Genomic DNA, 16,588 nt, shown 5'->3' on the forward strand with positions numbered 1-16,588 from the left:
ACTACTTCAGAAGACCACTATATAGTGAATTAATAATGATGCCTAATGACTACTGATATTTGCAGAACTTCTCTACCTACTGTTTTGATAGTGACCATATTCAAAGCATGTCTGTGCTGCACTGAAAACTCTGCTTTGAATGTGGTCTTGTCTACTTGGCTACTGAATTAAAAGCCAAACAGGCTGATCTGTGAAAATCTGTGGTGCCTGGCACCAACCAAGCAAAGAATGGCTGCTGAATGAAGTGAGGTCGCTATTACAGGAGTATGTTGAACAAAGTCGTGGTTATTACATACAGTAAAATTGCTTCCCAAATCTCCTGGCAATGGAAAGAAACGGTTTGAAATTAAATTAATTAAACACTGTGGCGCACCCAGAGACAGAGTAAATTTAATCTATTAGTGAGATCTGGAGATCAAGTCTACAGGGACCCATGTCCATGAAAGAAATGAACAACAGACCGTATATGCCTTGGGATATGCATTAGGATGGGGGAGTGTGAATGGGATATTGCTGTAGCCAACTACAAGCAAGACAACTTTCAGAGCATGTAGACTCAGTGTGGTGAAACCTAGCATTGGAGCTGTCATGGTTTAAGCCCAGCCGGTAACAAAGCACCATGCAGCCGCTTGCTCACAACCCCCCAGCCCCCAGCGGGATGAGGAGAAAATACAAAGGCAGGCTCGTGGGTCGAGATAAGGACAGGGAGGGATCGCTCACCACTGATGGTCACGGGCAAAAGACAGGGTCAACTTGGGGAAGAAACAAAATCAATTTCATTTGCTACCAATCAAAATAAAACAAGGACACTGAGAAGTTAAAACAAAACCTTAGAACACCTTCCCCCCAGCCCTCAACCCCACTCCTGGTTCTCTCCACCTCCTCCCCCCGGCGGCGCAGGGGAACAGGGGATGGGGGTTGGGGTCAGCTCCCCACACCTGGTCTCTGCCGCTCCTTCCTCCTCAGGGGGAGGAGGACTCCGCAGTTGGCCCCTGCTCCACCGCGGGGTCCCTCCCACTGGAGATGGTCCTCCATGAACCTCTCCAACGTGGATCCTTTCCACGGGCTGCAGTTCCTCACAAACTTCCCTGGGGTGGGTCCTTTCCGTGGGCTGCAGTCCTTCAGTCACAGACTTCTCCAGCGCGGGCTTTCCCATGGACTCACGGCCATCTTGGGGGGCCTCCGCTCGCCCACTCCCCTCCATGGGCTGGGGGGGGACAGCCTGCCATCTTGTCTCACCACGGGCTGCAGGGGCATCCACCGCCTCAGGCACACCTCGTCCCCCTCCTTCCTCCTCACGGACCTCGATGTCTGCAGAGGGGTTCCTCTCACATCCCAGTCCCCCTACGCACTGCAGGTTCCCCTTCTTAAATCTGTTCTCCCAGAGGCGCTACCACCGTCACTGATGGGCTCAGCCTGGGCCAGAGTCGGGTCCGACTTGGAGCCAGGGAAGCTTCGAGCAGCTTCCCACAGGAGCCACCCCTGCGGCCCCCTCCCGCGCTACCAAAAAAACCCCCGTGCCACACAAACCCATAACAGGAGCCCAGAGAGTCTGCACATAATAGTGCAGAGAGGAAAGCGGTTCTCAGGGGAAAGGTGCCACTGAATTACAAGGTGCTATTTTACTTTTTCACTCAGATCTTTACTCTAGTAAACCTCCTGATAAAGTAAATGAAATAAAATGATCAAGTGCTGTAGTCAGACGACAAGCTAGCTTGATGAGAGTGTTTCACAAAGTAGCACCTAAAGTATCATAAAACTGTAAAAACACCACAGTTATACTAAGGTTGCAGAATGATTTATGCATTTTCTTCAAATGCATAATGTATACAGAGTAACCGAACCAAGGTGAAATCATAGGGGCTCTCAGCAGCATAGTGAATTAATGCACCAATAACTATCTACTGAATAATCAGTTCATCTTTTGCTTAAGTCATGAGTGTAGTTGTATTCAAGACCTTCTATGGTACAGCATCTGCTTTAGAGGTCTGGGACACAATATACCTACCTCCTGAAACTCTCATTAACGCCTTGTTACATCCTGTTACACAGAGGAACCATTCTTACTTTTTAATATTCACTTCAACTCATTTCACAGTTTGTTTTGTTCAAGGCTCCAGCATAATTCTGGGATATCTTTAAGTTATTGGTATCATTCTTTCGGTACTACACAATGAAATTGTATGTATTTCGTAACAGAGTTCCTGGACTTGTACTTTCAATAGTTTCATCTCTGTTACAAGCAGATTATTCCAAACCCCAAAGAAGCTCACATAATGCATTTTCTTCTAACAACAGAATTACTATGAATAATAATTACTGTGCTGTGGTAGACAGAAGGAATCAAGTATCCTTCTGCACTAACATGCAAACACTTAGGATTTGAGCCTTCCTGCCTCTAACAATTAGATTATCAAAGAGCTTTTCCCTAGAGAATAAAGCAAGAGCTGGTACAGCATCCATTTAGCCAGAGACTCTGACACCTTATTTACTTTGAAACTATTTGCATCATTTTGCAATGCTCTCCCTTCAAGATTAAGAAGAACTTGTCTACCTTGCATGAATATATTCTACCTTTGGTACAAACCCTTAAGGAGAGGCTCAGAACTGGAAGAGAAAGAGTGATGAATGCCGGTCAGGAATTGTGTGATTCCTTGGATTGGCCAGACAATCGGAGTAGCCTTCCTCCCTGAATGCCAATTGCTGTGCCTGGCCCCAGGGAGGAGTTTGGGAGTTCAACTGTTAAATTTGAAGGTATGAATGATGCAAGAAATCAGAAGTGGGAAGAAAAAAGTACTGCAAAGTCAGAACAGATTTGAACTCTGCTACACTGCACTTTATTGAGAAGATTTGGTTACTGGGTCAATTTCATTGCTCCAGCCACGCTTACCCTGGGGCTTAAGTCTCAATCTCTTCTGTATGGCAGCTTTTGACTGCTTTACCTACCTCTTGTCATGGCCTGGGCCACAGCTCACCTTTCTCTGCATAGAGCCCTGTTAGCTCATAGCCCTGTTCATGTCTTCAGGGAGAGTGAAAAGCAGCTACTTCTGCTGCCTGCCCTGAGGCACTGTCAGGCAGCTGCCTCTTTAGCTGTACACCTCCACTGTTCAAATTCTGGAAGAATTTCAGGCAGCTCAGGGATTTTGACTATCTCAGACCTGCCAAACTAGTTAACATACAACTAAATCACATAGTGTTGGGATGAGCAAAATCAGGCCAAGAGTGCTCTCAAAGGAAGAAAATGGTGTAACACAGGATGACTGGCAAGGAGGTGAGGGGTTATGGGACAGTAGGAAGACTACAGCAGATGTGGAAGGACAATGTGTGACTCAGCCCCCTTACACAGCTCTCACACATTCCCAACCCCAGCTATACAGTTGCGAATCTCACATTGCTCAGGATACAACCTAAAACCTTAATTCTATCTGCTAATGAATTTCTCCCAATCTAGACTTGGCTTCTATCATCACATGGATTTTTTTCTTACCCATGCCACCTCCTTAGCTGTGAGATACTTTTTCCTATATTATTTTTCCTTTCACAGTGTTGAGAAAGGCAACCAGGTTTAAAAGCCTTACACTTCTAATGTTGTAGCAGTTTTCAAATTATATTCAAAGCAAAACAATCTCAATGCATGTGTGTGTTGAACCAGCATGGAAACATTCAGCACCATTGTAACATTTTCATTTGTTTTCAGGGAATGACATTTATGCAGAACAATATTTCATTCTTAGCAGAAATTACCTTAGCTCTAGTTCCTGGTTGACTGAGGATTTCTTTTACATTCAAGAATGAAACTACATCTAACTTTCAGCTAATCTGTTGAATAAAGTGGAGACTCAAACTTTCAGGATAGAGATACTGTTCTATTAGTGGAGTCCATCATGCAGTACTAATGCATAAGTGCTAGAACCATTAGCCTCAAGTTGTTTTTTTCTTCTACAACAATGCCACAAACATTAATTCATAGAAAATGCTGTGGGATGAAACAGATACTGTGGTTTTACAAAAACCCAACAAAGCTTTTGGGGTGGGAAGGAGCAGTACTTCCTAAACTCTGTGGCAAAGTGCAAAGAGGTGGCTGGATACTTTTGCCAATATCAAACTGACAACTGCTGTAGGAGATGCTGTGACATGAATATGTATCTAGAAAACATCTACTAATGGCTCACCTTTTCTTCATTACCAGCACAACCCCCAGAAATATAATGACGAACAGCAAGATGCCTGCAATGACTCCAGCGATTTTAACAGTATGGTCAGTCTGTTTCTCAGGCTCTGGATCCGGTTTTCGAGTGGCAGCCCCTATGGAATCAGTAAACGGAAAAGAGGAGAAAGAAAAAGAATAAGGATGTTATTCTTATGATGTTTATACATTTAACCTACCAATGTCATTAGGCTTATCCAGGGCCAACAGATATCAATGCTTCTTTTTTAAAAAAAATCCTGCTTTCATATGCATTGACAGGAATATAATTCTTCATATTGTTCCATGACATTTTGCAAGATCACAACACAGGTGGGATACCACTGCCAGCCCTGACCCTTTTATAAGAGCCTCTTCAAAGATTCACAAATTTCTATATTTTTATTATCTGCGCTGGCTCCCTTTTCTTTCTGCCATTTAGAAACTTGCTAACAACACAATAACTACCCTAAGCCTTTATCCAAATTTGATTTGCTGGAACATTTTCCTCAATTATTTTTCATAAATGAAGCTGTAATTCCATAACATATTAGCTTAAACACCTGGAAAAGTGAGATAAGCTCATTTACCATGCATTTTACCCGCAATTGTTTTTTACATAATAGACTTTTTTTTTTTTTGCTTTTGGAAATCTAAATCTAGGTCACATCTGGTAGGCAAAAAGACTCCTTCTAAGCAATTTATGCACAAAGTGGGAAGCAGCTGATGATCACACCACTGGCACCCACATTTAATATCTGTTTAAATGAGATAACCAGTGCCTTACAGCAGCTACTGTCTTAGCTCTTCCAGCTTCTCCATTTAAAAAAAAAAATCGTTTGTACTGTTTACTGTATAATGTGATGGAACGTCAAATCCATGTCTGATGAAATATCCATTTCCTCTACTAAATGAGTTCAGGATGAAAAATGTTAAGGAAGCAACATTCAATTCACTAAACTGATTTAATTTTTTTTATGGACTTCAATTTTTTTTAATCAAAACGTGGCAGCATTCATCATTTGAGGCACCACGCCATAAACTGGACATGCAGATTTATGGATCACTTTCCTGCTATAGCTTTTTTGGGAATGGAGAAGTAAGAGTAAAGCCTAAGTGAAGTGTAATATTTTAAGATCACTTAAAATCTTATCTCATTGTCTGGATTTCATAAACAATTTTGAAAGCATCAATTATATTTTACTTGTTTCTTCACTTCCTTTTTTTTGAAAGAAAGCAATTAGTGATCAATTTACATGCAGAGATATTTTCTGAGAAGTACAATGAAAACACTTTCAATGTCTCTTCTCAGTTCTAGCCAGGATATTCTAAGATGGTGAGTACTTCTGAGTGCCCACAGTTACACTTTTGGCCTGCATCTTCAAAACTCCTTACGAGGAGGAATGGCAGAAAAACCTGGCAATTCATATTGCTGCCAGAAAAGGTGATAACCTTTAATCAAAATATATCTAGAGCTAACTGCAGGAACCAGGTTGTTTGGAAAATTCCGGCCATGGTACACTGTGTAAGTGCTAAGTCAGAGAAGACGATCTGCTGCCTGCCTCTGTGCCCAGTCCCACCAGAATATTAATTTGGTAACAATACACAATACAATTCTGATTTAGTAAAACTCTTACTTCATATGACTAAAGGTAACAGAATCTGGCTCTGTATTTTCTTGACTGTAGATGTTTAAAGTTCTGCTATAAACAATTCTATTTTTATTTTCCTTGTGTCATATGTAAATCATTTTATTAAACTCTATATTGCTGTAATCTGCACAGAACTCAAAAGTATAGCAGATACTTAGAAGACATCTAGAGTATCTTCATGCAAAAGGTGACTGTTGAGTTGAACTTGGCAAACAGGAAGCAGTGAATCAAGTATGATGCAAATGGTAAGACGTGGTAAGGACTTCACAGTCCTCTTTTAAATCTAAAACCCAAGCAAGGAAAAATGCAAAGTCAACAACAAGCAGTATCTTTTTAGATGTAATTTCTAAGACTGGTTCCTGCCAAAGTCTATTCTTCATTATCTCATTTAGGCTACCTCACCCTACTGGAATACTCATCAGTAACGCCTTCTTAAAATCAAATTCTGCCTTATGGTTTCATTCCTTTTGTTAAGGCTTCCAGTGCTAGTTTTGGGATCATAAATGCTAAACTTTAGAAGTAAGTGAAAGAAGCCTTGCGACATTTCCACATAGAACTCTCAACTATGCAGCATATTTTATCTCAGTGTCATGTCTCTCTTTGACAGCACAGGTCCTCACTTCAGTGGAACTAGATAAACTTACACTATGCAGATGAGGTAATATCAAAATTGTATTCAGAGCACACACATTTTCTGCATATCATGGAGCACAACTTTCATGAAATGCCTTCAATGACACAAAGCATTACCCTCTTGGGAGTCATGGACAAGCTGGGGAATCCACCACTACTGCAAATTCTCCAAAGAAAGCCTACACAAGAAGAGATACAGAGCCTAACATCAGGTCACTGAAACTCCCATATTGCATCATCTATTGATTATCCAATTGAGGGATCATCTCAAATTGTCTAAGAAAAGTGCAGGTAATGCCACCCCGAGTTAAAAATAGAATAAAGCTTCCCACCATGATGGACTCAGCCTGACTCATCATAGAGATTGTCTTAAACTGGAAACATGATGCTTGACACGCCTTTTAAAAACTCCTATCGTTAATTATTATAAAAAACCAAATGCTGACATTATCTCAATTCTCCTTTAGCTCCATTCACCATCTCATTCATTCCCTGACAGAATGTTGCTCCTTTCTTGGTATCAGTGGGTTCCAAAATACACTTGGGTAAATGAACCAAATTTGCCACCTTTACCTTTATTGAGCATCCCTTGAGTCTTTTAGTATTAGAAATTCTGGAGCAACTTTCTTCATTTTATTTAATACTATTTATTCCTTTAACATACCTCAGTTTTTCTACAACAGAATTTTTAAAAATTATGTTCTACCCCATTCTTCACCCCCCTTAGCATTCTGTTTGGTTTTATTTTGACATCAGATGGACACTGAACAGGTCACTGGTACATTTTTTACAGTGAAACCCGCATCCCTTTCTTCAGTCCTGTGTTCAATTTTGAGCCCTTTACGAGTTAAAAGTCAAATTTACCTCTGCTGAACACTACATAGCATTTTTCAAGACTGAAATTTGAGTTGATACTACCTCTTTATTCAGTTTGCTTTTGTCCTGCTGAAATTCCTCACGGTCCTGTGTGAATTCTGCTAACCCACCTCACCTAGCATCATACTCAAGAGTTGCTGCCTCAACTTTGACTGTTCCATGTATTTAATAGACATACTGTACAGCATATAATACTAAACCCTTAAGTGCATTACCTACGATAAACTGGCAGTTTACTTATCTCTGGTTTCTGTCTGATAGGTAGACTTTGATCCAGAGCAATATTTGTCTCTCACCTCATAATTACTTTGTAACTGACTTTTAACCCATAGCCACAAAGGCACCATGGAGAGAAAAGTGAACTGTGTGTAAGGGGATTGAAGCAGCTAGGGGCAGTAGTTCTGAAATTCATTTTACCACTTGATAAACTGCAATGTCAATTTGTGCTCTTAGTTTTGTTTGTATGTTTTCAAGAGAGATTTTGAAAATTACTATTGCAAGTCTAAAAAAATGATGCCGTGGTTTCTCTTTTACTCTGCTGGGCTGACACATACTAAAAAAGTTGAGTGAAATGTAATCTTTCTTCACAGAAATAGTGTTAACTATACACTACTGTTTGGTGATATTATAGTCCTGGTGTTTTATTCTCTTTATTATTGTTGTTTCAACCAATTTGTCTGACAGAAATTTTTAAATTCCTTGATCATGCTAGAGCCTTAAAACATATATAGCTATACAAGACTAGTGGAGTTCTATACCTCCAGCAAAATATCTGTTTTTAATGACAAACTGCATACTGTTGCCAACAGCTAAGCCCACTGCATTTTCCTTATGACACTGGACCTAATGACTTTATCTGGGGCTTTTTTGTTCGTTTTACTTTTAAGCTTTAGGTTCTACCCTTGCACACAGAAGCCTGACTTTAAAACTTTCACAATAACCTCACTTCTGTTTTCTTGCTGAGGCTGTCTGAGTTAGTGGAGTTAGAAGAATCAAGGCCAAACTAACACATACACTGTGGTCCACCTCTAGAAAGGCAATAGGTCAGTAAAGAGCAGTGAGTGCAGGACAGCTCGAGGGAGCTGCTTAGAAAATGAAAGGACAAGGAAACGTTTCCTGCCAGTTTAAAAAGGATAAAGGTGCTGACTTTGGAAAGTCCTTCCTTGCTGAGAACAAACTAGAGTGCTTCCTGCCAGAAGTGAGAAACAGAGACATGCTGTTATGGGTTTGTGTGGCGTGGGGTTTTTTTTGGTAGCGTGGGAGGGGGCTGCAGGGATGGCTCCTGTGAGAAGCTGCTCGAAGCTTCCCCGGCTCCAAGTCGGACCCGCTGCTGGCCCAGGCTGAGCCCATCAGCAATGGTGGTAGCGCCTCTGGGAGAACAGATTTAAGAAGGGGAACCTGCAGTGAGTGGGGGGAGTGGGATGTGAGAGGAACCCCTCTGCAGACACTGAGGTCAGTGAGGAGGAAGGAGGGGAGGAGGGTTTGTCCCTACAGCCCGTGGTGAGACAAGATGGCAGGCTGTCCCCCCCCAGCCCACGGAGGGGAGTGGGGGAGTAGAGGCCCCCCAAGATGGCCATGACTCCATGGGAAAGCCCGCGCTGGAGAAGTCTGTGACTGAAGGACTGCAGCCCACGGAAAGGACCCACACCAGGGAAGTTTGTGAAGAACTGAAGCCCACAGAAGGGACCCACGCCAGGGAAGTTTGTGAGGAACTGCAGCCCGTGGAAAGGACCCACGTTGGAGAGGTTCGTGGAGGACCATCCCCCGTGGGAGGGATCCCATGGTGGAGCAAGGGCCGAGTGCGGAGTCCTCCTCCCCCTGAGGAGGAAGGAGCGGCAGAGACCAGGTGTGGGGAGCTGACCCCAACCCCCATCCCCTGTTCCCCTGCACTGCCGGGAGGAGGAGGTGGAGAGAACCGGGAGTGGGGTTGAGCCCAGGAAGAAGGGGGGGCTGAGGGGGAAGGTGTTTTAAGATTTGGTTTTACTTCTCCATATCCTGTTTTGATTTGATTGGTAACAAGTTAAATTGATTCTGGTTTTTTTTTTCCCTGAGTCAAGTCTGGGGTTTGCCTGTGACCATAAGTGGTGAGTGATCCCTCCCTGTCCTTAATCTCAACCCACAAATGTGCCTTTGTATTTTCTCCTTATCTTACCGTGGCCGGGGGCTGCATGGTGCTTTGTTACTGGCTGGGCTGAAACCACAACACACGCTTATAGATAAACCCCAAGGTACCACAAAACCCAGCAAAGTATTTCCACAGGCCTCCTGTGCTGAATAAAGTGGAAGACAGTAATATTGTTTAGTTCCATACCCTTAGTTATTTACTTTTCTAATTAATCTCAGTGATTACGGTTTCCATTTTACTACTTTGTTGCCCATTCTTTGTGGCTTTTCCTACAGCAGCATTTAAAATGTGAAATATCTTTTTTTCTTCACTTAGAAAAAACGGCATTCAGCTGGCCTGATCTATGACTTTTCTTCATGGGTCCCATTTTGTTCAGTACTTTGCAAGACTCAGTGATAATATTTTTAAGTAGTATCCATGAAACACCTAAAGATTTTATTTCACTTATTTTTGACTCTCAGACCTATTCCATTAAATTTTCTTAATATCGGAATCTCCTTTTCTGAAGTTTAGTGATTAGTCAGCCACTTCTTGGCATCTTACCTCCTTTTCAGACTGAGAACTGAATTATAGTCTAGTCACCAATATTTAGTGTCTGCCATACTGTGAATTCTTATATTACTTCATGCAGTGAAATTTCTATTTCTGTACCATGGGTTAGAAGACTGTGTAAAAAAATTACTCTCTCTTTGAAGAATTTCTAGTTCTCATCAGAGATATACAGGTCTGGTATTAGTATTATAGGAATAATTTGTGCTTTTCAGAAAACGGTTCTGCTACTTCCTTGGGTGGAAAATTTCCCTTTCCTTTCTCACTCAGAAGGCGCAAGTGTCGTGTTATGCATCAACCTCAAAACTTCATAAACAATAATCTCCTGTAGGTAGTTTATGGATAGAAAAGTTTGAGCAGAACTATTCCTCATTAAAATGGAAGTTAAGACTATTTGCTAAATGAACTAGCTAAGCAAAATATAATTCTTTTAACTTACATGCAAGCATTATCTTGTTTTTCAAAGCCAATGAAAAAGTTCTTCAGTAAAAGATGTGGACCTCTACCAAACTGAACAAAACCTCTCTCTCCCTCTCTCTTTGTAAATGAACAAGGTTTGGATTTGCTTTTCAATGTTTATTAGTCCCTTCCAAAAAAATGTAGTTAGGAATGACTGACCATTGTATAGAAAAGAATGACCAATAAAATTACCCTGGCTCAATAGTCTAGGAGCTGCTAGTTATACTTTCAAAGAAAGGAGTAAGATTAAAGCTCTTAGTACTGAAAACTAGCTATAGGTTGTTTTGTCTAAAGCAATCTCTAAAAAATCCAGAAATTTCTTCTACTTGAGTCAACAAATAATCCTTTCCTTTAACTAACTAGACTGGTCTCATTTTATTTCTTCCACTGAAGGCTGACTGTAGTTGCTGCCTTTTTTACTTCCTTTCTGCAGCTTTAAGCTCTCAAAAGGTACTTGCTTGGTAAGTCACTTGCAAGCCTTTCCAGCTGTATTTCATTCAGAGGTGTTCCGGTGACTGATGTAATGGTTAACTTTACAAGGCTTTAAAGTAGTAATAGTTAGCCCAGATTGTCCTAGTTTCTAGTCAAACTTGAGACTAACCTGTTGTGTTAGTAACTAGCCCATGATTTTTTTATGCAGGCAGTGTGATTCAACTATCACATCTCAGCACCTACTTTTAACTTATTTCACAGAGTGAGTCAGGAAAATTAAACATTATACACCTGTGTGACAGTTGTGCTGTGATTAGGTGGCAGAAATCACGCAAAATGGTACATGGCATAAGGGAGGCAGAGAAGTGTAATGCTGCATTGCAACACCCATCACTAGGATCCTATCGTCCCTGCCACAAAGACGGCTGAAAAGATCGGAGAACTTGGCTTTAAAGACTCTGCCCATGCTCTCCAAGGACCACACACATTACAAAGGCTACTATCATTATTAACTCTCTATTATTTGTATGATAGTAGGGTGTAGAAGCTCTAAATAGGATTGGGAGCCCCACTGTGCTAAGAACAGTGCAAGCACACAGCTAAACAATCTTTGCCACTAAAAGCATACTATCTAGCTGAGCTAGGCTGTAACAGGCAGGTGTAGCAATCACAGGTGGGAGGGGGAGGCAAATACCCCTAAGAAAATGCATTTACAATACCCACATAAATGAACACTTCTACCCTTCCTGCTCTTTTAGCTAGCTGGTATCACTCAGCATTTCCAGTTAGCAACACAGTAGAAAACAGATCTTCAAGAGTGACCTGAGGGCAGAGTAATCTTTTTTATGGATGACATTGGTTAGGGTGTTCCAAGCAAGAAGGTAACATAAAGGTTCATAAATATAAAGGTAGGAAAAGCAGAGGTGCCAAAAGTAAGGGGCTGGGATAAAATGCAGTATGACAAAATATGAAAGTACACAAATATGTCTGTGCTATTGGTATGAAAAGAGGTGCTCCACAGAGGTAGGTCCTTCTTATAAATGTCAAATGATAAATAGGAATTCCAATCCTGTATCACAGACTGCAAAATACACCTGAATGGGGCAGTAGTGCAAAATTTCCAGTGTACTCCAGAATTTTCCTCAGCATTTCTACCCCCATCTCCCCTATGACTGCAGAAACCTGTACCCTCATTTTTAAGTCTGTAGCAGCATTACTGGTCTTATGAAAAGACAAACCAGTCCAACATGCTTTTTATTTGAGTTTCAAGTTCATTCCAGATGCCAGGATTTGTGACTGTCTTGGAGAATACCCAAAACACATACAGATTTGTAGATGAAATGAATTACCACCCTGGCTAGTCTGTTTATACTGTAAGTGACTGGCATTCAGTCCTCATCTGCTAGCCAGCATGTATTCTGCTAACAATGTCTTTGTTTTATTACTCCTGGTAGAACTCCAGCTAAGTGAGAAAGTTCTCTCTCCCCTTCCTCCTTGTTAGCTTTCGAATCAATGTTCATAGTTCTCCTTCGAAACTACACTGCTTTTTTGTCCATATGGCAGAAGTTACGAGGTGATGTTGAGCAGGGTATAATTTGTGACAGAAGGTGGTTTTAATAAGCATTTTTTTCAGTTTTTCTCTCTCTACTCCATGCCTTGAATATATTAATCTTGTAAATGCCTCAGAATAAGGTCTGCTTTACTTCTCTTTTTACAGTATTTTTCCCTTTCTATTCCTGGCTTCTTTTGGAATTGCTCATGTATAAACTGCTTTTTCCACGGGGCAGGGATTATGTTTTTCTTTCTCTTTTGCTAAGCACAGGAGCCATTGAAGTGTTGAAATCAAAGTATCCTGATTTTCCCTCCTATGATGTGTTAGCACTCACTAAATCTATTTTTTGAATGTCTGGGAAAGAGGGCAAACAGCACTTATATTTTAGCAGGAAAGTATCTTCTCTGTAATTTATGATCTTCGGTACAATACATAGTGCTGTGTACAGATCTTCCTTTCCTAAAAAAGATTTCTGTACTTCCATATGACAACCATGTTGATTTGGTACATTGTTTATTTGGTGTTTTTTAAATGCTGGAAAAAACAGCCTTGTTAAAAGATCTATGCTGAGAAGGGACTATCAAAATAAGGCTCCACTGTGTAACAATAATTATGAATTATTAATTTTGTTTGTGATATTCTTTACAAAAATGTAAATATAAGCAACAAAGAACTGCATGAAAAGAAATGCAAAGAACTACTTTACTGATGAATATGACTCATTTAACTGATTATCAAATGACTGTATTTCTCACTGGTGGATGATTCATGTTGGTGCATGTGAGCAAAAAGACTTTTTTTGTTAAACATCTGTGTTTCTGGTTGTGAGGAATAATAACATTCTTTACAAAACATGCCTAAACCAAATAAAGTTCCCAGTTTCATACGTATCTTTTGGTCTCATCACAATCTATTTTTTAACAGGATTTTTATCCAGGCTTCTTAGACAAGATTTTTCTGGAGACTGTGTTTTTTAAAAAAGGAACTTACAAGAAAACAAGCAAGCAAGCCTTGATAAACAGCACATTTGCAACAAAACCACCAACCTTTCTGCTAGCTCTTTTTCCCGCTTTTATCTTAATCAAGGAAATTTAAATAATTAAAATTAATAAAAATTTTCCTCTCCAGTGGGCACCCAAGCAGTTGGAAGCCCTCACTCATATGCGAAGAAAGAAAGTGTTAACTCCTCACACTTCAAGAGCACTGAGATCATAAAGGGATGTTTAAAGCATACTCAACAGCTACACCACAACCTGAAATTAATAACAAGTCTAGAATATACAGACATGGTGTATCTCCTTCTTAGAAATAAATAATTTCCTAAGGAAAAAATATAAAGTGTTTGGAACGCTAAGCTTTCAAATGGCCCTAAAGGGTACCACCCCCCACCCCCCCCGGCCCTTTAGTCTATTTTTATGAAGAAAAAAGTCTGGTTACATATTTATAAGTAGTCACTCAGTGTGGCCAAAGAAGCAGCCACAATGGTGCACATCACAGACCTCTTTGTCAACAAAGGTAAAGGTCATGGCAGCATATTTGAAAGACAGACCCTGCCACTGAAATAAAAGATAAAATCCTCCTGACTACTATGGAAAGAAAAAAATGGGCTTCTTTACCAAACTGCTTTCTCACTACCCAAACACAAAAAAGGTCAATAAGACTTCATGAGATGGAAATTTCTGATCAAGAAGGTTGACGGAGGAGCAACGGGAGCATACTTGCATTGAATTAGCCGTACACATGTAGGTCTCTCACTGAATAAGGATGAGGAAGTCTGAGAAAGAGACACCAACAAGAGCTAGAACTACAGGTGTCTCAGTACTTTGAAATGCACGGCTGGTTACCAGTTGATGCTGTGTAAAAGAGGTCCTGCTTGTAGCCACTGGAAGTGCAACAGCATTTTATAAATCTGACTTGTATGAACAAGAAGTCCTAGACGTATCGTGTACAACAAGGGGAGCTTCTAGTCCTAAAACATCTGATTTTATGGCTCTCTACATAACCTCAAGCCAACAGTACTCAGGGTAGAAGACTGACTCTCTCAAATTAGCTCCAATAAAATGAAAGCAGATAGTCCAGACTGATCCCTGCCCATACATGCTGCATTTTCTAAGCAACTCAGCACCACATTCTAGCTACTCCTATAGAAGTAGCAGATAATTTATCATCACTCTCACCAAGGACATTTGAATTTCACTTATTGCTGAAGGAGACCTCTGGTTGACTCTCATGCTTTCAACACCAGATCTACTCCTGGCACTACATTGAAAAATGTCAAGAAATATCAGACATCCCTGAAAGTTTATTTCAACTATCTTCTACAAACAGGAAAGGTGTGGATTTGAAGCCTGAATAGGACTCTGCCCTCTTTAGGGGAGGTAAAACTGTGGTTTTGCTAGTACTCCATTGGGCTCCACGAGGTAGGGAAGATGTCAAGTCAGATCAGAATAATGTTTCTGGACCTGACCTACTCAGGGTGAAACTCAGCTACAGAACTAGATGTTCTCGGCATGGACAAACACAACCATTTTATTTTCTATCCATAAATCCAAGGGATCACATCCAGCATGGGAAGGAAGTAGTGGAAGTGAGGTACTATCTTCTGATCTTTCTGCCACTGAGGACTTAACTACAAGAACACTAATGAACAGTTACAAATGCAAAGTCAGCGAAGATCTGGTTACTTTGCCATTACGAGGAATGGGGGAGAGGCAGTGGCAGAAGGACAATGTAGTATAGGAATCCCCATGGTAAATCTGCACATGCATGCGTTTTTTGGCCTATGCTGCCACTGGCTCATTGATGAGGCTGACATTCCTGGTGATTTCCACTACCAGCCTCCCTCCACATTGTGTCCCTTCTGAAGGGTTCTTCAGAAATCTTTCAAAAACAATCACACTCTCAGAATTTACTTATCATTACTCACTACCTACCTATTTTCTTGGAGGAAAGCATAACAAGGCTCATTCTACTCAAAGATAAATGGAATTATACATGCAATGATGCATGCAGAAAGGTAAAAATACATTCGTGATAAATTTATAAAAAGCCGGAAAACAGACATAAAACTTTTTTTTTTAAAGAATTTCCAGAGTCAACACTGTTTTGGGGCAGGAAGGTTGGCTAGAGGAACTGGAAAGGAGAATCAGCACAAGAAAAGAAAAATAATCCCACAGAATCCTAAATCTGTCTTTGTGCCAATACAGTGTAGCAGTTCTTTTGTTCACATTTCAGAAGCATTTACAGTATTGCCAATAAAAAACCTGTCCAAACTGAAGAAATGTTAGATGAACCAAGATTCTAGTACAGGGGAAGAATAGACTAGGCCTCCTCTGAATGGTTATCACTGATTTACATCTCATGTTTCACATATTTCCTGAAGGTTTTAGGGGTTACAGAAAAGTCTCCATCTGTCCTATTTGATTAAGAATGCCTTAAATAGACATTTTCCTCATCAATTCTTTTCATATCGCTTTTAATTATTGACATATTTACTCATAGCCAGAAGCTAATTCAATGACAGCATACTGAAAAGTACAAAATATAACCATTTTGCTTCAAAAAGGTTTCATGAATACTTTGTTTGCTCCTGACCAATGACAATTCACCATTTTTCCTGTTTCCCTTTGTTTCCAATGTGAACTCAAAAGATGAAACAGAACCTGAAACTACTGCATTTCCCCTCTTGTCAGCTTGAAACCATGTGAGCCAGCAACTTCCACTGACTTTTATGCAAAACTGTGACTCAGCTTTCATTTGCATGGGAGTTTTCTATTTACACAAAAACTTCTTAGTGGTCAGCAATAGCAGAAAATCAGATGAAGAGAAGAAAATGGAAGTTCAAAGTTTTGGAAAAATAAATACTTGCAAATGCACACATATACTTAAATGCCTTTCCCAGAGCTCTAAAATCATTGGCTCTTGCAGTCAAACTCCCATTACTGCAGAAAAGGACGTTTTCCATACAATGTCTGGAGAAGCAGGTGTTAAAAACCCATCAATAACTACAGTCATGGCTTGCATAGTGTTATTACTCCAAGCAGACAAATGCAGCTTAGATATTTATTAAGGCTTCAGTTATTTCAAGGAGTCTAAACTGAGTGAATTGCTGAAACAGTATTTTG

The 16,588-nt window shown here is 40.5% G+C and overlaps 1 protein-coding gene across 1 annotated transcript in view; it reads right to left on the bottom strand.

Moving 5' to 3' along the window:
* The window catches only part of PTPRM (protein tyrosine phosphatase, receptor type, M), a 340,322-nt gene that overhangs the window by 161,045 nt on the left and 162,689 nt on the right, over positions 1 to 16,588 (bottom strand). Inside the window, exon 13 of the mRNA XM_010584832.1 lies at positions 4,173 to 4,305. Coding sequence (XP_010583134.1) covers positions 4,173 to 4,305 — 133 coding nt within the window. The remainder of the gene's footprint in view (positions 1 to 4,172; positions 4,306 to 16,588) is intronic.

The sequence above is a fragment of the Haliaeetus leucocephalus genome, unplaced genomic scaffold, assembly GCF_000737465.1.
Source record: "Haliaeetus leucocephalus isolate CR32 unplaced genomic scaffold, Haliaeetus_leucocephalus-4.0 Scaffold1007, whole genome shotgun sequence".
Classification (NCBI taxonomy): domain Eukaryota; kingdom Metazoa; phylum Chordata; class Aves; order Accipitriformes; family Accipitridae; genus Haliaeetus; species Haliaeetus leucocephalus.